General features: G+C 40.2%; 1 protein-coding gene and 1 non-coding gene across 3 annotated transcripts; one reads left to right on the forward strand and one right to left on the reverse strand.

Annotated features, from left to right (window-relative positions):
* Positions 1–140: 140 nt before the first annotated feature.
* On the forward strand, positions 141–21,568 carry LOC134475230 (ATPase PAAT-like). 2 transcript variants are annotated; one of them, XM_063244889.1, is made up of 4 exons: positions 141–304; positions 3,595–3,700; positions 17,305–17,549; positions 18,994–21,568. In XM_063244889.1, the coding sequence occupies exons 1-3, from the start codon at positions 141–143 to the stop codon at positions 17,413–17,415; spliced, it is 381 nt and encodes a 126-aa protein (XP_063100959.1). In that variant the 3' UTR covers positions 17,416–17,549; positions 18,994–21,568. The 2 variants fall into 2 exon arrangements, with proteins under 2 accessions (XP_063100959.1, XP_063100960.1); XM_063244890.1 differs by having other exon boundaries at positions 20,593–21,568.
* LOC111754560 (small nucleolar RNA SNORA2/SNORA34 family) lies at positions 2,519–2,655 on the reverse strand. The gene has a single exon (XR_002789235.1). It is a non-coding gene; the product is annotated as a small nucleolar RNA SNORA2/SNORA34 family (small nucleolar RNA).
* Positions 21,569–22,613: the final 1,045 nt, after the last annotated feature.

The following is a 22,613-nucleotide window of genomic DNA, read 5'->3' on the forward strand; positions in this document are numbered from 1 at the left end:
ATCTGCATTCAATTTCCGGACTTGTTTGAAGCCTCTTTAGATTGTGTGCGCGCGCCTATCTCTGCTTGCTTCTGTGTCTGCTCGGAAACCCAAGTCCTGCAAACTAGGTTCCGGTCTTCGTGAGGGTTGGAGGCGCAGGAATGGAGACCAAGACTGGGGACGCGGGGTTCACCCGCAGCCCGACGCTAGCTTCTTCGTGGGATGCTGCCAACGGGGCGCTGACCCAGAGCCTCCTTCTCACCCGGGTTGGGCTCAGCGCCCAGAATTTCGACTGGGAGGAGCTTCTGGCGCCGCCTGCTCCTGGGTGCGCCAGGCGGGAGGGAACTGAGGTGCTCAGCGCGGTGACAGCCACGCTCCCGGGGAGCCGTGACTGGGGACTGGGCTGCTAGGGCACAGGGTCGGGGCGCAGGACCCTGGGACCCCGGGACGGAGCGGGGGCTGCGAGGTGGAGCCAGGGCCTGAAGTTCGGACCGAACCGGGGAGGGAAGTGGGCGAGGCTGCGGGACGCGGGTGCTGAGCGCAGGGCCCAGAGGGGACCTGCAGCTCGCCTCTCTCCCGACAGCTGGATTTTCCTCCCAGAAACGAGCAAATGTGCTGTCCACACACACGCACACACCCAACCCACGCGAGAGTAGCGCGTCTGCCTAACTTCGGCAGACACACTTTTGTCGTTTTTGTGCACACAGAGGGTGTCCATTGAATGTATTTAATTAACTGACAATCAGAAGATTGAATACAATGCACATGATCCAAGGAAACTACACCTCCTTGTGGGTTCTTTATTAAGTGCCTGGATGTTTGAGACGTTTCTGGAGCTCAAGTGCAAGTGCAAGTGAGTCAGAAGAAATAAGTGGGCTTGGAGAGCTGCTCAGAAAAGCGCACCGTATAATATGTTTATCAGTTTTCTTCTCAGCTAGGATTTGGTGAGCTTAAAGAGCAGCCAGAGCCCCCAAGGTGGAAACCCCTGTTTCCTTTATTTGATGAGTGACCCTAAGGGAAAAGAAGAAATCGATTGCGTTGGCCTTATGAGTTCAGCAAGAAATATGGAAGTATATTAGGAGAGGAGTACTGTGGAACCAATAGGGGCAGCCGCGTCTGCACCATTCTGGATAGCAGGTTTCTGGCTTGTGCAGGAGAAAGTGTTCTTGTGTGTTAGTGCTCTGATTTTCCCCAGCTTTGGGAATAGTGATTGATTCCCTTAATGATGCCAGACATTGGGAAAAAAGATAAAAATGTACCCATAGGCATAGAAGATTAGACTGTGAGGTTTCTTAAAGACAATCTGAGCCTTTTATAAATGCAGAAATTAAGTGGAGGCGAATTGGTAGCACTAAAGGTCACAGCTTATTAGTCGAAGTTTTATTAGAATGAAGCTCTGATAAGTATATCTTGTCATCTTTGCTCCCAGGGCTCTGTTTTAAAAATGAGTTTCTGAACCTGTGTGGTGGCATAAACCTGTAATCCCAGGACTCGGGAAGTTGAGGCATAGTGAGCTCAGACTGTGTCACAAAAATAGATTAATAAATAAATTCTGAAACACTGCATTTTCTTCTGGGAACCCCATTCCAAATGGTGTAGTAATCTGTGACTGCCACACCAGCCTCTTGACAACTTAAGAGCTTCTTAACCTGTTTTAAAATTAAAATTGTGTTGTTTCTCCTATTGCCTTGCCGAGATTCTGCCCAAATTTTTCTTGAATGTAACGCCTCATCTGAACTTTTATATCCTCTGCATGTTGAAAATAACAGCTATTGAGCTTTAAAATGTGCTGTGCTACATAACTACATGTATGTTACCCTACCCCATTCTCACATGTAGCTAAGAAGTGGTTGTGAGATCCCTTCCAGGCAATGCACTAGGAGTAAGGAGTCCAGGTCCCTATGCCTCATAGGAAAATAGAATCTCAAGATATTTCCTGGAAATACTTATTTTTTTATTTTTATTTTAAAGGGGGTAAAATTAAACACAACAAAACAAAACAAAAGAGGACATAAGAAAGCAATGTAAGAGATATAAATTTCAAAGCTAGATGACCTGAGATCTTCACTGTCTATCGTATTGTCTCTTGCTTTCTTCCAAATAGTTGTCCATTCTTTGCATAGAGAGAATTCATACAAAGCAACATAGTATAAAACTGACCAGAACAGAATGAGGAAGACAAAACCAGACAATAGGAAGTCACTAATGGCTGTCATAGAGTCTCCCATTCTCTTCAAAATAACTGTCCATATTGAAGTTCAACAAGACGAAACAGGCAGGCAGGTAGGGTTGCTTGGTTTCCCCGCTTTAGGTCCCAGAATGGGGCAGGTCCCAGTAAACCCTGGTGGCTCCTGTCGTGGGCTGCCAAAGCCTGCCACACTCACAGCTGCTCACCTGGGAAAAAGGGGTTGCTTGGTTTCCCAGTGCTCCAGGTCCCAGCATGGTGAGGGTCCCAGTAAATGCCGGTGGCTCCGGACCTGGTCCACAGCAGCCTGCCATGCTCATGGCTGCTCACAGTGGGTGGGTGGGGGTTGCTTCAAGCTGTTTCTTTCTAATGAATTGACCATTTCACTGCCCAAGTTCTGAAATGGCCAACAGATCATAGAAAGACATCTCTTTAGGCTCCTGCTTGAAACCAACAGCGTCAGGAAGCTGCCGCCCTTGATTCAGGGCCAAGAAATACTCATTTTTAAATATAACTATTAAAAGCAATATGACATTTAAAATTTTTTTTATTTTTAGTGAACATTAAAGATAATCACTAAGAAACCTTCCAGCCACTCAGTGAACTCATTACTGTCATTCATTCTAGTGTTATTATTCGTTCAGATCCAGCAGCTGTCCACCATCACACAGGTTGTTAAGTGGCAGAATTGTAACCCACACGTGTCTGTCTAAAGTTGGTTCCCTTTCGCTTGCTATTGTGTTGTATGTACCAAACACAAAATGCTTTTTGGTTCAAAAACATGGAGAACATAAAACATTAGGAAAACTAATAACATACAAGCCAGATGAGCTAGATATCAGGCTAGGCTTTTACTAATTGAGTGTTCTTTGACAAATTAAAAAATCCTCTCTGAACTCAGTTTTTACACATGAACCAGCAAGCTGTCTTGGATCATCTCTTATAGTTTTAAATTTCAAAACACTGAATTTTATTAGTATTTCACTAAACACTTTACATAGACTTCAGAACTGCTTGATTTTTCAAATACTACTATAGCAACCTAAATTGTTATGATTTAATTCCTCAAATTAAGTAAAACTATATAATTCCCCCTTTTATATGATGTGTAATCCTTTAGTTTGAAAGGGATTTTTTTTTCTTTAAATGGGTGGTCTGAGCCTTATGATAAATTAGAATTTTTTTCTATTGTAAAGGAAACTTAAAAATATACTGGAATTTGATTTTTAGATTCTTGACTACCTCACTCTTGTTTAATACCAACAAGTGATATAAATGGTCATTGTTTTTAATGCCATTATTAGTGCCTGGAATTTTAGTTTTATAATAGTTGCTGTCCTGTGGTGAAAAGCAGTGTGTGTTCATCAGCGAAGTTGTGGGACACGTGACACCAGTTTCCACATGCTCTTCCCCAATATTTCCTGCTCTAGGATCAGTGCGAGTCCTCAACAAGGTCCAAACAGTGATGGAGTCCATGGACCAAAGTTACCACCTGGAGCCCAGCAATTGATGAGTATATTTAGGCTTCAGCCGCATGTAAGTTGAAATGATTTATTTCTAGATATAAATTATTTTATTCCATATAAATTTCACAATGATAGGTTTTTACAAGAACAGTACAGCAATGGGAAAAACTATGGGAGTAGAAGAACTAGGTTCCAAGATGGACTTACACTGGGCATCCTTTGAAGAAGTCAGATTATCATCCCTAAATTTGCCTTCTTTTTCTGTAAAGAGTCAGCTAGATTAGGTTATCTTGATATCCTTGTAAAGCTCTAAATTCTAAGTGACTTGTATCTGGATTTCATTGAATACCAAATGGGCATGGCTTTATGCTTTCTTTTAATGCTTTTTTTTAATGCTTTTTTTTATTGACTTAACTGAAATTTTGTGGGGGAATTTAATTTTATTTTTTAACTTTATTAGTACATGCTTACAGTACATGAAGTTTAAATTCATCTCGGGATGTAGGTACATTTACATCACACATCTTTTTTTTTTTTTTTTTTTGAATATGTGGTTCAGGCTGGCCTTGAGTTCACTTTGTAGCCTGGGCTGGTCTTGAACTTTCAGTAAGCCTCCTGCCTCAGCTTCCTGAGTGCTGGGATTACAGATGTGCACCACCACACCCAGCAACATCACACATTTTGATTCTTTTTTAATCCCTTCCCCTCCCCACCTACCTCCTTCCCTCTGTATCTAGATCCTCTTTCCCCATTTTCCTTATTAATGTTGTCACATTATTTTTAGTTCACAGTTATAGCATATAATGATTCCATTCATTGTGGGTATTTGGCACATGTTTATGGCACATTTTAGACCTAACTTCTCTTTCTTCTCCACTCTCCCCCAACCCTGTCCAGTTTCCTGGCCCCCTTTCCATTTGCAACACATGTATCTCCCTGTTTCCTTCTGTCAGCCCTTTATTTTGACCTTTATTTTGTGCTTTGTCTTGCACAAATGAGAAATAACAGATTATTTAAATTTGTGTCTGATTTTTTTCAGTTACCACTATATTTTCCAAGTGTCTCCGTTTTCCTACAGATGTCTCAAATTTATTCTTTTTCTACCTCAATAGTATTCCATTGTGTATGGATACCACGTTTTCTTTGCCCATTTCCCTGTTGTTGGACATACAAGCTACTTCAAGATTTAGCTGTGATGAGGGCTGGGGATTTAGCTTAGTGGCATAAGCATCTGCCTGGCAAGCCCAAGGTCGTGAGTTCAATCGCTGGTACCTAAAAAAAAAAGAAGGTTTAGCTGTGATGAACTGTGCTGCCATAAACATTGGTATGCATGTATCACTGTAATTTGACGTCTTTAGCTCTTTTAAGGAGATACATACAAGGGCAATAGTTGCATCAAAGAGAATTTCTAGTTTTAGTTCTTTGAGAAATCTCCATACTGGTTCATACTAGTTTACATTCACACCAGAAAGTTAGGAAAGGTCTTTTTATTGACCATTTGCACTTCTTCTGAGAAGTATCTGTTCTTTTCAGCCAACCATATTTTGAAAGGATCTTTTATCCTAGGAATCCAATTTTTTTCAGTTCTTTGTAAATTCTAGGTGTTACTCTCCTATCAGAGGAGTAGCTCACAAAAGATTTTTCCCATTCAATAGGTGTATGTGTCCAGCATAGCCACAATGTACCCTCTACCCATCCGTTGGTCACCCGCAATTACCAGAAATTATTAGATAGGCTATGTTATCGTTTCTGTCCAGATGTTCTCCTAAAGTCTTATGTTCTGATAGGTGAGGAGTTTTGATGGTGGCTGGATTAGGGTTGTGAATGTGGATTAAAGCTGTGGATAATGGAAGCCCCATCCTGGGTGTGGGTGGTACCAACCAATAGGTTTGGAGCCTGGATGGAACATAAAGAGACAGAAAAAAGGCAGGCTTGCTGCTGTTTCTTTGCCCCTCCTGCCTACTCTTACCATGGACTGTTTCTCCTCTTGGATCCCATTCTGCCGTGCCTCCCTGCCTGGGAGCCAGCCAGCTATAAACTGAAACCTCTATAATCTATGAGCCAAACTATGAGCTTTAACTTGCAGGTGTCAGGTACTGTGTCTCAGCAGTGAGAAAACTAAGAAAGACTATCTCAGAATCACAGTGGTTATATTCAGATAACCCTAATTTTACTTAATAATGGCTCCTACGCATAAGACTAGTGATGTAAGCAACTTGGACATGCCAAAGTCAAACTATTAAATTCTTCCTTAAAGGAAGGATTGAAAAGGTAAAAGCTCTTAAGGAAGGAAAAAGAATCATGCTGAGGTCAGTATGCACACGTGCCGCACGTGTATGTGTGTGTGTGTGTGTGTGTGTGTGTGTGTGTGTGTGTGTGTGTTTATTAAATACTGGAGAGCAAACTCACAACCTTGCTTTTGCTCTTGCCAGGCAGGCACTTGTGCCACTGTGCTGTATCCTTGGCCCCATCGTTTTTGCACCTTTTTGAGAATCAGTAATTCAAATTTTAAAAAACCATGTTTTCTTAAATTATTACCCAGGTTTTCACTCCCTAGAATGGTAGTTCTTAAATTTTTCCATCTCAGGATTTCTTTGTAATCTTAAAACTGATTGAGAAACTCAAAGATGATTCGTTTATATAGGTTACATGAAAATATTTATTTCAAACAAATAACTTTCATGGACATGGTACTTTGTTAAAGACAGTTGTGAGGCAAATGCATTTTCTTTTTTGTGACAAGGTCGTGCCGTATAGTGCAGGCTGACTTTGAACTTGTTTATTTGCCAGGCTGGCCTCAAACTCTTGGTAGTCTCCCTGCCTCAGCCTCCCAAATTCTGGGATTACGGATGTGCACCATCGTGTTACTTTAAATTTGTCCAAATCCATGTTAACCTTCTAATATATGCTTCTGCATTGTAATCATTTAATCCATTGTAGCTTTTAAGGACATACTAGAAGTACTCAGAACAAATTCACTTGATCTCTAAAAAATATTTATATTCTAAAACTGTCACCTTAGGAAATACTATTACTCATCAGATCTATGACTGAAGAGATGAGTTTTTATTCAGCACCCCAAATCCGAACCCTTGCTAATGACCTCTTGTTGAACGGTTCCTCTTCATTTTAATGTTCACTTCAATGTTGTACTTAAAAAAAGTGTATTGGACATTCAGGACACTTGGCATCTCCTGAATATTTATTTTTGAATCTGGAAATGTGTCATAAGGGGACAGAGTACAGTTGTGGACATAAATCTTAGCATTGTCTGTTGGTTGCTTGTTGCACAACTTGATTTTATTTAATATTGTGGAAAATTGATAATTTTTAAATTTAAATATTAGAATAAAAGAGAGCTTATTTGCTCCTAATTGGAAAAGATTCTTTCCGAAAATATGGGCCTGAAGGAAAATAAATTTATGGACTACATTGGCCGGCAAATATATAAACTCCAGGAGTGCATAAATTACAAGATTATTTTGTCAGTGGACTTGCTACAAAATTCGTAACTTCCCACCTATTGGGACATCTCTAATGCACTATAACTATAGAGGAGGACATTTCAAATGCAGAAAGATAAGCTTGGAACATATGCAGTGTCCTATAAATATTATGTATTTATTACAAAGCTAAAACCCAAAAATGTTTACAAAACGTAGGTGATGTCATCATTATTTTTATTTTAAAAAATATTAAAATAAAAGAGGACATAAGAAAACAGGTCAGAACAGAACAACTTAAGCAACATACTGTTTCACCATAAGACAACCTGACATAACATTAGCTAAAATAGTGTCTCTTTCCTTAAAATATTTGAGTATACCTTCATACACTATACTATCAAATAACAAAACAGTATAAAACCATTCAAGAGAATGAAAGTATTACAGGGTATTCAGAACCAACTAACAGAATATATTATCTATATTATCTCCTATATTATCTCCTTGTGTGTAAAAAATTTGGTTTATACCATCACATATAATAAAATCCAATAACATACAACATGATAAAACTGATGGAGATGGACTCTGGAGAACATGGCGGACAGACAACAGCAACTACTGAACGCTCTCTAAAGGCTCGGCTCAGAGGCCAGGAATGATGCGGACTAAGGAGATACGAACCAGTAGAGATATGCTCTGCTGACTCAGGAACGAACTGGGCTGAGAGAATACAACTTGGAATACAGTCCTGGCACTAAAATAGGAACAGAAAAATCTCGGTGTGGAGGCTCGACTCCGCGCCATTGGAAACCGTGGCTTGGATTTCCCGCCGCGCGGCGGCCGGCTACCTCCACAGCGGCTCAGCAAGGAGAGATGCGACCCCCGAGCTCTGGGAACGGGCGTCTGGGAACGGTCTCGGAAACGCGACGGGCAGGAAGGAAGGCTGACTAGTGGCGAGGTGAGCGAGGAACTGACTCCCTACCGCAGTCTGACTCCAGCGGAGGATTTTCTGGGCGCGGGCAGTCCTGTAAGAGCAGGGCGCGGTGGCAACTGCAGCCGCGCATTTCCCTCTCGGACGGGATTGGTGAAAGGTGCCTGGCCGGAGGGACGCTGCTCGCGGACTCCCTAGGCTGGCCTAGCCCAGATCCCAGAGCCTGACGGTGGCCCGGAGGAGCGACCGACTTCCGCGTAGGCTGCCTCCTCCGCAACTCCCTGGGGCGCAGCGGTGGGCGGGAACAACTAGCCAGCGCAATTTGATCAAGCTGTGGCTGACAGGCAGGGAAGCCGGGCCTCCTGTGTAAGATTACATTTTATAAGGAACAGAAAATATGGGGAAGGGAAGCAACAAAAAAGGCTCCTCGGCCCCCAATCCTGAGAATCAGGCAATAGTGGACACTGTACCAATATACATTAAGCGCCATTTAGAGAGCCTCATAGACCAATTCAGGAATGAAGTTATCAATGACCTGAAGCTAGAAGTATGCAGAATAGTTAGAGAAATGCTAAGCACCACCCAGGAAAAAGCAGATGGTGGAGTGGAAGAACAGAAAAAGAGGGGAGAATTGCTTGATGGAGAAAACAGAGAAAGCATTGAGTATGTGAAGCAGGTGCAAAGGGACTATCAAGAAATCAAGAAGTATACCCAAGACTGGCATAACAGCTTGAAAGAAACTAAGGACAGACTATCTGAATTGGAGGGCAGACTTGAAACATGGGAGAATGAAATGAAAAACTTCTTAAAAATAACAAAGAAACACACAGCAATAATACAAAGACAAGAAGATGATAAGAGGAGCCATAACTTAAGGATTAAGAACATAAAAGAAGAAGTAGGGACACAAACAAGTGAACTACAAAAGCTACTCACAGAAATAATCCAGGAGAATTTTCCTAATTTAGCAAAAGGTAAAGATACTCAAATGTATGAGGCATACAGGACCCCAGCTACCTACAACCCTAACAGAGAAACACCCAGGCATATAATAATAAAAATTCCAGAAATTCAATACAAGAACAGAATATTAAAAGCTGTAAGAGACAAGAAACAGATCACTTACAAGGGAAGACCCATCAAAATTACAGCAGATTTCTCTTCACAAACCATCAAATCACGAAGAGCATGGGGAGAAATAATTCAAGCTTTGAAAGATAATAATTTCCAGCCAAGATTGAGATATCCTGCACAACTGTCCCTGGAAATTGATGGAAAAACGAGGTGCTTCCAAGATAAAGAGGAACTGGGGGAATTTGCAACCACCAATCCAACCCTACAGAAAGTATTGCAGGATATTCTAAAAAAAGAAAAATACAAAGAACCCAGAAATAGGGGCGGGGAGGCCACAACGAATAGAGCAGAGACCAAAACGAAGAAGACAAACTGACAGCTACTGACAGAAAAAGAGCTCAACAGAAACGAGACAGAGAAGATTGGATGATAGGAACAGCTTTTTTTGGAGAAAATGACATCTTAATAGGTAATGCTGATTTAGTACCATCTTGTTTTGAAGTCTCATCTAGCTTTTGTTCTTCTGTCTCCAATGGTCTAAACAGGTTGTATCTTATTGGATTTTACTATGTATCATAGTATAAGAAAAAACCTTTTAAAGACAAGGAGATTATACAGAGACCATTGTTCATTTTGTTAGTCGATTCTAAATACTCTATAATGCTGTTATTCTCTTAAATGGATTTACATTGTTTTGATATACTTAATGCTACAGTATATGAAGTTGTACTCAAGGACTTCAGGGAGGGAGTCAATATGGTAACTATTTTTGGGTCAGGATTAGCTGGTGGTGAAACACTATTCTGCTTAAATGGTTATGTTTTGATCTGCCCTGTTTCGCTGTTATGCCCTCTTTTTTTCTCAATCTCCACTCCATCATTTACTTTTTTATTTTTACCCATTTAATTACAGGGAAAAATATAGCAAGATATAATATAGTAACCCACTTTGACTTTCTATTATCTCGATTTGAAGCCCTGTATTACTCTCACCATCTTGTTTTTGACTGAGGTTCCTATATTCTGTTTTGCTGGATAGTATCAGGTTCGAAAGTTTAGGCATCAGCTGAGAAGATAATGAGATTCATTATAACGCCCATTCTCGTTGACTTTTATCTACTTTTGAAGACCTACAATGTCTCCAATGTTTTGGTTTTGTCGGTTTTATTCTTTACGGTTTTGTTCAATTGTATTACAACTAATGATATAGGCAATTCTATTAGAAATAGCGGGAGGCATTAGGGTAACCATTGTTGATCACCTTGTATTATGTTTTTATATTATCTATTATGTCCACCCTTTTGACTTGACCGATTCTGTTCTGTTATGTCACATTTGGTTTTACTCTCTTCCAAAAAAGCAACAAGAACCGTGGGAGCAATGAAACCCAAAATGTGTAATAGTCACTGTACAAAAGAGAGGAAAAGAAAGTGCTCTAAACTATATAACTGCATGTATATTTAAAAGTATAAGATAGAAAATGATATCACAGAGTTTTATTGGATCATTGAACAGAACTGTTTGCAGTATCATTGGTGGAATGTCCACTCTACAAGCTTTAATTTTGTGACGTGAACAATTATTTCTAAGATGGCAATATGTAATCCATTAACTAGTGATTTCCTACTGCGCATTTTTTTATTCTGTAAATCTGTATAACTTGTACCCCTTCACTGTTTTTTTCTCTTTCTTTTCTTTTCTCCTTAAATAAAAATTTAAAAAAAAAAACTGATGGAGACAGAAGAACAAAAGCTTGGTAGAACTTTAAAACAAGATGATATTAAATCAGTACTAGCTATTATAATGTCTTGTTTTCTTCAAAATAGCTGTTCATACCATCACAGACAATAAAATCAAACAACCCAGAATAAAACTATTCCAACAAATGAATGAAAACCTTATAAGGCTTCAAAGCCATATAGTGGGGAATCATGTTACCACATACTTTTATGTATTCTTAACATTTCTTACACTAGGGAGACTATTCAGTATTTATACATGTGAGTTTGATTTATTTTGCTTATGAGTATGGTCTCAAGCTGCGTCCATTTATTTATAAATATCTCAATGAGATCATTCTTTATAGCAGAGTAGTAGACCATTATATAAAAATACCACAACATTTTTATCCATTCTTCAGTTGATGGACACTTAGATTGTTTCCAAGATCTGGCTATTACAAATTGTACTGCTATAAACATGGGTGCACATATATCACTGTGGTTTGATGCTTTCAGTTCTTCTGGGAATATGCCTAGAAGTGGAATAGCTGGAACAAATGGGACTTACAATCCCAGCCTTTTGAGAAATCTCCAGACTGACCTCCACAATGGTTGCACCAGCCTACACTCCCAACCAACAGTGCAGGATAGTTCTCTTTTCCCCACAGCCTCTCCAGCATTTGTTGTTAGTGGTTTTCTTGATCCTCCATTCTTTCTGGAGTGAGATGGAATCTCAGTGTGGTTTTAATTTGCATTTCTCTAATGACCAATGATGATGAACATTTTTCCATGTATTTATTTGCCATTTGTAATTCTTCATCTGAGAAGTGCGTATTCATCTCAGATGCCCACTTTTGGATTGGATCTTTGAATTTTGGGGGTCTGATTTTTTAAATTCCTCGTATGTTTTAGACAGAAGTTCTTTGTCTGAGGGACAGTTCACTAAGATTTTTTCCTAGTTTGTGAGTTTTCTTTTCACTATGCTGGAGATTTCTTTTGACATGCAGAAACTTTTTTTAACTTTTTTTTTGTCAAGACAGAAACTTTTTAATAAGATGTGATCCCAGTCATTGATTTTGGGAAGTATTTCCCATACAGTTTGATTCCTGTTCATAAATTCTCTACCTACCCCTATGTTTTCAAAATTTTTACCCAATTTTTCTTCCAATAGATTTAGTGTTTCCATTTTAATATTCAGATCTTTGATCTATTTAGATTTTAATTTAGTACATGGTGATAGGCATGAGTCTAGTTTTAGTTTTTGGCATATGGAGAGCCAGGTTTTCCAGCAACATTTATTAAAGAGACTGTCGTTCTTCCAGTGAACATGTTCGGCCCCTTTATCAAAGATAAGGTGGTTGAGTGTGTTTGTAGTTGTGGTTGTAACTTCTAATCTATTCCATTGATCTTCGGCTCTGTTTTTATTCCAGTACCATGTTGATTTTACTACCGTTTCTTTATAGTATAACTTCAAGTCCAGGATTGTGATGCCTCCTGCCTTGCCTTTGCTGCTTAGAACTGTCTTTGCTATTCTAGGTCTCTTCTTGTTCCAGATGAATTTTAGGAGTGATTTCTCTAGATCTATGAGGTATGTTGATGGTATTTTTATTGGGATTGCATTTAATCTGTATAATAGTTGTGGGATAATGGCCATTTTCACAATATTTACTCTTCCTATCCATGAGCAAGGGATGTCTTTCCATTTTATGAGATTCTCTTCAATTTTTTTCAGTGTATTATAATTTTCCCTATATAGATCTTTCACTTCTTTAGTCAGATTAATTCCTAAGTATTTCATTTTTTTAGATGCTAGTGTGAAGGGTGTGGCTTCTCTTACTTCTCTGTGATTTTATTGTTAGTGTATAGGAATGCTATTGATTTTTGAGTATTGATGTTATATCTAGCTATATTGCTGAACTTATTTATTGTATCTATGAGACTTTCAGTGAAGTTTTGGGGGTCTTCTATGTAGAGTATCATGTCATCTGCAAATAATGATAATTTAACTTCCTCTTTTCCTATCTTTACTCCTTTTATTTCTCTCTCTTGTCGAATTGCTCTGGCTAGTATTTCCAGTACTATATTGAATAGGAGTGGTGATAAGGGACATCCTTGTCTTGTGCCTGATTTTAAGGTAAAGGCCTTCAGTTTTTGGCCACTTAGTATGATACTGGCTGTTGGTTTGTCATAGATGGCCTTTATTATATTGAGGTAAAGACCATGTATTTTAATTTTCTGTAAGGTTCTTATCATGAATGAATGTTGGACCTTATCAAAAGCTTTTTCTGCATCTATAGAAATGATCAAGTGATTCCTATTTTTGGCCTTATTGATATGGTAGATTACATTTATTGATTTACATATGTTGAACCATCCCTGCATGCCTGGGATGAATCCCAGTTGGTCATGGTGTATAATCTTCTTGATAATGTGCTGCATCCTGTTTGCCAATATTTTATTGAGGATTTTTGCATCTGTGTTCATTAGGGAGACTGGCCTATAGTTCTCTTTTTTAGCTGGATCTTTTTCAGGTTCTGGTAATATTTGCTTCCAGGAATACTTAGGAAGTATTTCTTCTCTTTCAATTTCATTGAAGAGTTTGAGGAGTGTCGGCATTAAGTCTTCTTTGTATTTCTTATAGAATTCCACAGTGAATCCGTCTGGGCCTGGGTTCTTCTTTGTAGGTAAAGACTTAATTACATTTTCAATTTCATTAATAGAAATTGGGTTATTCAGCAGTTTTACATCTTCTTGACCTAGCTTTCATACTTCATATCTTTCTGGGAATTTGTCCATTTCTTCTGTGTTATCAAACCTATGCGAGTAGAGGTTTTCGAAATAGGTGTTGATGATCTGTATTTCTACAGAGTCTGTAGTGATTTTTGCCTTTTTCATTCCTTATGGCATGAAATTGAGGCTTTTTCTTCCCCTTTTTAAATAAGGTTGGCTAGAAGCTTATCAATTTTATTTATTCTTTCAAAGAATCAGCTCTTTGATTCATTGATTCTTTGGATTGTTTTCTTAATCTCTATTGAATTAATTTCTGCTCTGATTTTTATAATTTCCTCTCTTTTTTTGGCTTTGGGCTTGACTTGCTCTTCTTTTTCTAGATGTTTGAGGTGTAGCATCAGGTTATTTATTTGTATTCGTTCTGTTTTCCTGATGTGAGAACTCAATGTAATAAATTTTCCTCAGAGTACAGCTTTCATTGCATCCCACAGATTCTGGTAAGTTGTATTTTTATTTTCATTTGCTTGTAGGTATTGTTTAATTTCTTTTTTAATTTCCCCTGTGACCTACTGATTGCTCAAGAGTATGTTATTCAATTTCTATGTGTTTGTGGGATTTTTGCAGTTTCTTTTATCATTAATTTCTAGTTTCGTGGCGCTATGATCCAATAACATGCATGGGATAATTTCATCTCTTTTGCATTTATTTACGTTTATATACATTCTGTGGGCAAGTATATGATCTATTTTAGAGAATGTCCCATGTACTGCTGAGAAGAATGTGTATTCTGATGTTGTTGGATGGAACACTCTGTATATGTCTATCAAGTCCATTTGTTCACGGTGTGAATCAGTTCTGTTATTTCTTTGCTGATTTTCTGTCTGGTTGATCTGTCCCTTGGTGTCAATGGTGTGTTAACGTCTCCTGTTATAATTGTATTATTGCTAATTTGATTTTGCATTTTTATTAGTACTTGCTTTGTATAACTGGGTGCTCTGGAATTTGGTGCATATATATTTAAGATAGTTATCTCTTCCCCTTGAAGTTTTCCCCTAACCAGTATGTAATGACCTTCATTATGTCTTCTGATCATTATTGGTTTGAAGTTCACATTATCTGCAAACAGAATAGCTACCCCTGCTCTTTTGGGGTTCCTGTTGCATGAAGCATTGTTTTCCATCCTTTGACTTTCAGTCTGTGAGTGTTCTTTTGGGTTAGATGGATTTCTTGTAGACAGTATATGATTGGATATTGTTTCTTGATCCATTCTGCTAGTCTGTTTCTTTTAATTGTTGAATTGAGACCATTTACATTAATGGTTACAACTGTTATATATTGGTTTATTGTTGACATGTTATCTTTCTGCTGTTGCATCTTTATCTTTCCATTCTGTTTAATTGTCTGCTTTGCTTAGTGGTTTTTTCCTAAGTGTATCTAAACTGTCTTTCAGTATTCTTTGCAGTGTTGGCTCATTGACCATGAAGTTCTTCAGCTGTTCTTTGTCATGGAAATTATTTCTCCATCAATTTTGAATTACAGTTTTTCAGAATACATCAGTCTAGGTTGGAAACCATTTTCCTTTAGGATCTGAAATATTTCACTCCATGCTCTTGCCGTTATTGTTTGTGCTGAGAAGTCTGCTGTGATTCTGATAGGTTTTCCTTTATAGGTGATCTGTCTTTTCTTTCTAACAGCTTTTAATATTCTATTCTTATGTTGGATTTCTGGAATGGTGATTATTATATGTCTGGGTGTAGTTTTATTTTGGTTATGGCTATTTGGAGTTCTAATGCTTCATTGATCTTGATGTCAGTTTCCATTCTCATGTTTGGGAAATTTTCAGCTATCACTTCTATAAATAGCCTTTTGATATACTTTGTGTTATCCCCTTCTTTTTCATTTATCCCTATCAATCTTATGTTATTTTTCTTTGCATCATCTTGCAGCTGTTGAATTCTTATTTCCTGATTCCTTATTATTTTTAAAAGATCTTTCCTTTCCTGTTTATTAGATGCAATCTTGTCTTCAAGGTCTGAAATTATGTCTTCACTTTCATTGAGGTGATTTTGACCACTTTCAATTTTTGATTTCCTGTATATCTCTTTGAATCTGCTTCATGTATTCTCTTTGTTTCTTATATTGTTCATCCAGGGATTCTATCTTTTTGTTTTGTTCCTCTAATTTTTTAACTGTGTCTTCTTTAGATCTGTTCAGCATCTCTTTCATTTCTTTTATCATTTCTTCTTTTACCTGGGAGATTATTTCTAGTTTGAATTCCTTTAAAGCTTCCTGAAGTTGTTTCTTTATTTCAGTTACTATTATTTTAGATATTTCAGGTATATGGCATATATTTTTTTCTATGTACATAGCTCCTAAGGTTTCTTGGGATGGACTGGAGGTTTGAGATTGTATTTTGGTTTTTCGTTTTGTCATTTTCCTATATTTCCCTGTTTCAAGTGTTGTTCCAAGGCTTCCCCTGGATGTTTTGGAAATCCTCTTCTATGCCCTCAGCTCCTGGAACTCCAGCCACCCAGTTCCCCAGATTGAGAGAGTGTGGCGCAGGCAGGCCCAAGACCTGCAGAGCCAGTCAAGTGTGGCAGGAAGCTGGGAAGTTCCTTGGCTGGTGGGAGTGATGATCTTAAACTCCCACGGTTTGGGATGGTACGGGGACACTCACCCCCGGCCGCCCAGTTTCCAGGATTGAAGGCACAGGCAGGCCCAAGACCCATGGAGCTGACCAAGTGCGGCAGGAAACTGGGAAGTTGGCGTGGGCAGGCCCAAGACCTGTGGAGCCAGTCAAGTGTAGCAGGAAGCTGGGAAGTTCCCTGATCAGTGGGAGCAATGATGGTACACTACCAAGGCTCAGGATGGTGTGGGAACACTCACCTCAGGCCGCCCAGTTTCCAGGATTGAGGGCACAGGCAGGCCCAAGATCTGTGGAGCTGGCCAAGCATGGCAGGAAGCTGGGAAGTTGGTGTGGGCAGGCCTGAGACCTGCAGAGGCCCTGCAGAGCCGGTTCAAAGGATCATCATTTTACATAAAGTGACCTCTATTCATTTTGACTGTCCTTGTCACTGTAAAGCCAGTAACGTGTGCTGAGCTAACGTAATATGCTTGTAAGTTGTTTTTGTGTGCAATATGTTTTGCTTTTACACAAATTTATATAGTTTATATTAGTTATATTGAATGTTTCAAGAATTTCTAATACTGTTCATTAGTTTTATTGTATTATTAATTTATACAAAGACTTTATTTCATAATTTTAGGGTATAAAAAGAATCCTTAGAGAATTTGGTATTTTTTTTAATTGCTACTGCTTGATGCTTTAGTCTGGAAGCTTTCATTTCAGATCACCAATTTATATTTTATATTGTTTACTTCAGATATTTAATATAGTTACAATTATTTCATATTTGGACCATTAAGTTTATATTCTGTCACATTGTTGCAGTAGATAGAAAAATCAGAATTGGCCTGTAGGAAGCGGCATGACCGCCCCATTGCTGCCTCCCCGTCTCTCTCTCCTATGGGCATATGATGCACCTGCCTACATTAACCATAATCCTCTCCTGTTTACATCATATACCCGGACGTGATGATGACCCTGTTGTATTCACCCCCATAGCCTCTTCCAGTCCCACCAGCCCGCCCTTGGCCTATAAAAGATGTGATCACTTCCTGAATAAACGAGACTTGATTAGAATCCTCATCTTGTGTCCATCTCTCTTTGTCTCCCCCCTGTTTCTATTTCATCCCCATTCCCCCTCCAGGTACCCCCCCAGAGATTGATCCGCGGGCCAGATCAAGTGGTGCCCACCGTGGGGGCTCCTGGCACAGTGGAGTTAATGAGGGAGCCGTTCAAGAACGTCGGCGAGAAGTAAAAACAAATTGAATCAAGGATCGAAGCTAAGAGTGAAAACAAACTGAATCAAGGATCGAAGCTAAGAGTGAAAGCAAATTGAATCAAGGACCAAGGCCTGCACAGACAACTGCTCAATGTGCCACTTGAGTCATGGTGAGCGAACGGCAACCCTATTTCCTTTCCCAGACATGGGTCAAGCATTGAGCGAACATGAATTGTTCGTGGGAGGCCTCAGCAAGGCATTAAAGACAAGAGGGTTAAGGATTAGAACAAAAGAATTGTTGCAGTATTTTCAATTTATTCATAAGGTTTGCCCTTGGTTCCCCCTAGAGGGCTCTATAGATACCAAGAGGTGGAAAAGAGTAAGAGATGCTTTAAAAGATTATTATAGGGTTTTTGGTCCAGAAAAGTTTCCAGTGACCACTTTTACATATTGGAATTTAATCTCTGAGCTGCTTGCCCAGCAGCATGCAGATCCTCAGATTGAGGAGACAGTCACACAAGGCCCTCCGAGCTACACAGCCTTATAGTGCCCCTAAGATGGCACCTGCCTCCAGCAAGCCTCATGGCACTCTTAAAATGGCGCTTGCCTCACTTCCGCCACAACAGGGTGGGCCCGGTGGGCCCTCCCCCCTCCCCAAAATTGTGTTTCCGGTGATGGAAACAAGCGTACCTCTCCAAGATGGTGCTGCACAGCCGCAAGACAGCGTGAGCGCCATGCCACTAGCTCCACAAGTCATTAGGACCCATATGCCATTCACCGTGGCAGCTTTAAAAGAATTAAAGACAGCAGTTGCCCAATATGGCCTTACAGCTGCTCTCACTCTTGCTGTTTTAAATTCTCTGGCTGATGGCTGGCTCACACCTACAGATTGACAAAGATTGGCCCAAGTGACTTTATCAGGTGGGGATAATCTTTTGTAAAAATCAGAATATACAAAAAATTGCAAAGAGACCACCAGGCATAGTACACAGGCTGGCAATAGGTGGGACCTTAATATGTTAATAGTGGAGGATGCCTATCCCAACAGAGAGGCCCAAAAGCAATTTAAGAGCAATATGAGTTCCTCAGGAGCATTATGCAGGGGCTGGAGACTTAGCTCAGTGACATAAGCAAAGCACAAAGTTTTGAGTTCAGTCCCCAGGGCTAGAGATTTAACTCAGTGGCACAGTTACCTGTCCGACAAATAAAAGGCTGTGAGTTCAATCCCTGGTACCATTGACATTTGTCGGTGTCACTCCCGGCCGGCAGGAAAAACACACGACAGATTCTGACGGTGTGCAACCTTGTCTTTATTTGTCTCCGCGTGGGCCCCGCGAGGCCTCTGCTCTGCCACCAGTCCTTTCTTACCGGTGGACTTTCTCTATCTCTCTCTGTGCTTCTCTCTCGTAGCGGGAGAGGCACTCACTTTTATAGGGTAACAGTGGCCAATCAGTTCAAAGCGCACGATGCGGGCTGATTGGCTAACATCAGTTGTTGCTAGGCAGACTATCTTACAGAGCGGGTTGTTTACTAAGCAGGAAGCAGGAGATAAGCGCCATCTTAGCTCACTCGATGGGAGGGGTAATCTAGCTCGGGCTTTGCTCTTTTCTACAGGCCTCACGTCCGCCAAGTAAGGTGACCGGGCTCGGCCGCGGCTCCCAACAGACATTGAAACCGCTTGTCATCAAGACCTTGCTATGGCTGCTGCCTTGCAAGGGTTTACAGATTTTAAACAGTTGTTATCTCAAAAACATAAACAAAACTGTTTTACCTGTAGAGAGACTGGTCATTTTACAAAAAGATTCCAGAGATAGAAATTCTAATGTCAATTACTTTGACTCGTTTAACTGATCAGAGTGGTGTTGGTCTGGTCTCTTGAGTTTAGTTTCGGCATGTGTGGGGATGGGGACGGCTGCTGGGAGGAGAATGGGAGGCACTGTGGTGGTTACTGTTGTCTTCCCCAGTGTCGGATCTTGGGGGCCTGGGAAGCCTTCACCATCCTGTAATGATTTGATTAGTTCTATAATATGCAGTATGTATTTAATGTGCATAAAGATGGACACAACTGTTTGGAGGAAACTAGAGACAATTAAGTAAACAGTAAAGATCTCCAGTGGACTTGCTTTAAAATCTGTATTTCTTTAAATCTTTTTTTTAAACTGTTTTGTTCTGTTTTGATATGTTTGGTCTTGCCCTCTTTGAGGTGAAAAAACAAGTGTGTAGGACTGATAAACATATTACTAAGTTTTTGTTGGATCATTGAGCAGAACTGTTGGCAGTGTCACTATTTGGATGTCACTTTCATGCTTTGGTTTTGTGACCTGGATGGCTATTTCTAAGATGACAATATGTAACTTATTAACTGTTGATTTCTTACCATTTATTTTTCTGTAATGCTGTATTAAGATCACTATAAAACAAGCCAGACAGATAGTAAAAAATGGCCTTTCTTGTGCCACGCACCTCCCAGTTCCACACTTTGGGGTTAATCCTAGAGGACTTATCCCCAATGCATTATGGCAAATGGATGTAACCCACATTCCTGAGTTTGGCAATCTTAAATACGTTCATGTGAGTATAGATATCTTTAGTGGTTTCATTTATACCTCTCCTCAGACTGGCAAAGCTAACAAATGTTATTAGTCCATATGCTGTCAGCCTTCTCAGTTCTGGGATGCCCACAACAATTAAAGACTGATAATGGTCCAGGCTATGCCTGTTCTGCCTTTGCTCGTTTCTGTCAACATCTTAATATTGATCATATAAAAGGCATACCGTATAACCCTCAAGGTCAAGGCATAGTTAAAAGGGCACATCTTTCCCTAAAACTCACTGTTGATAAAATAAAAAAAAGGGAGAATGGTATCACAAGGAGGACACCTAAAAATATTCTATCTCATGCCTTATTCATCCTTAATTTTTTAAATTTGGATGCTTCTGGACTGTCAGCAGGCATGCATTTTTGGCATACTGAAACACAAAAGCAATTTGCTTCTGTACTATGGAGAGACCCACTAACCAATATGTGGAATGGCCCCGACCCAGTCCTTATCTGGGGACGAGGTTCAGTATGTGTTTACTCTCAACAAGACGGAGAGGCTAGATGGCTACCTGAGCGCCTTGTAAAACAAGTAGACAGTTCTTCAAAGACCTCATGCGACGCCCAGGAATAATGTCATTTCCTGAGGCACAACCCCCTGTGCTCTTTTACAGATGACACAACTCCTCGGAGCCTTATGCTGCCTGCTCAGCCTTCTCCTTGGACCGTATCACACCCATGGTGGATTTAAACCCCCGCCAAACAGACTACAACTGCTGACAGCCATACACAGAAACCCCTGTGACTGTGGAGGAGGCTCTTTTTGGGCTGGAGGAACACAAACCAGCCAAATAGACTGCAGAAAAATGTTGCTTCTATGTCAATCAGTCCGGTGTTGTGCGAGGCAAGCTCCAAGAAATAGAAGAACGACTTTAACAGCGACAACAACAAATGGCTGCTAACCCCTTCTCCTCGATGTGGGGGGGACTTTTCCCTTACCTAGCACCCCTTTTGGGTCCCTTAGCTGCCTTGTTGCTTCTCCTTTCTGTAGGTCCTTGTATTTTTCAGAGGATTATGACGCTCATTAATAACCAGATAGACGCATTTATGGCAAAGCCCATTCAGGTACATCACTAGCTGGAGATGGCAGATCAACAAACCTACCGGGAAGGAATTCCCACGAGTGGCCCATATGACAATGCAGCCTAACTGCCCTGGGGCAATGGACAGGCAGCCAGAGGCGGGCAACTAGGACATACATGATTACACCACTGGCCGCCTAAGACAGGCACAGGAACAACTGCTGTCCTGCAAGCCCATGACAGGTTGGGTTCATGTAATGAGGTTCTTTGACCTAAGATAGGCGCTGTCCTCACAGGGCCTGTCATACTCCTGACAAAATAATATAAAAAGGAAGGAGATGTATGGAGCGGCATGACCACCCCATTGCTGCCATCTCTCTCTCCTATGGGCATATGATGCAACTGCCTACATTAACCATAATCCTCTCATGCTTACATCATATACTTGGATGTGACGATGACGCTGTTGTATTCATCCCCATAGCCTCTTCCAGTCCCACCAGTCCGCCCTTGGCCTATAAAAGATGTGATCACTTCCTGAATAAACGAGACTTGATTGGAATCCTCATCTTGTGTCCATCTCTCTTTGTCTCCCCCCTGTTTCTATTTCATCCCCATTCCCCCTCCAGGTACACCGCGGGCCGGATCATTGGCCCATTCTTTGTTAGAATTATTACTTCAGATTACTTCAGATTTAGTATGTAAAATGGGAACATGTACCTTGTGTATCTTGCTATACCTCAGAAATCTCAGAACATATATGGAAGTCTCCTTTTGGGGCCTGACACAGGCCTTCTTCCCAAACCTTTCCTGTATCAAATGTGGTATGCTAAGGATCCACATTGAATGATTAACACATACAAGCCAAGGAAACTGCATTTTCTCTGGCAGACTTGATTTTCGTACTGTTGGTTATGTGTTGAAGGTGTTGTATTTGCCAGTAAAAATAAATGCATTCACTCTAGAAACTTCTTGTCTGCAATAAATGAAGTGTTTTCATCTAATATCTAAGACATATATCAAAAGGAATGTTTTATGCTGTGAATACTTGTGAATTAAGTTGTATAACATGAGAACTAAGGTTTGTTCGTTTATGAACAAGTTCTCCTTAACTTGACATGTTTTCCCAAGGGAAGACAGGGAAGCACAGTCCACCCCAGCTTGTTGGCATCTGGAGTCTCCCACTTAATTGTTGTGGGAAAAAGTCAATCAATGGTAGCCAAGAGCTCAGTGGAAAAAGGGAAATTTTATGGACTCTAGCAGACCCCAGAGGAGTAATCTCCAAAGTCTGAGGTGAGTTTTACAGAAAGTTAGTCTTTTTAAAATTTTTCTAACCAGGGATCGAACTCAGGACCTTGTGAGAAAGTTAGTTTTTTGGGGGTGGGGATATAGCTCAGGGCACCGGCACCTGCCTGGCAAGTGCAGGACCATGAGTTCAAATCCCAGTACCCACCCCCAAAAAAGCCTGATTAATCATAGAAATTATATTACAAAGATTTAAATGAAGAAAGTTAGTCTTTATAAGTTGGCAAACAGAAGTTACAAGAACACGGTAAGCTTTTGCTGAAGGCCATGGTACAATGAGTATCTTGTGGTGAGCACAGTTGGATGTA

Source organism: Cavia porcellus, unplaced genomic scaffold, assembly GCF_034190915.1.
Source record: "Cavia porcellus strain 051 isolate PalLab524CR breed Dunkin Hartley unplaced genomic scaffold, mCavPor4.1 scaffold_2, whole genome shotgun sequence".
NCBI lineage: Eukaryota > Metazoa > Chordata > Mammalia > Rodentia > Caviidae > Cavia > Cavia porcellus.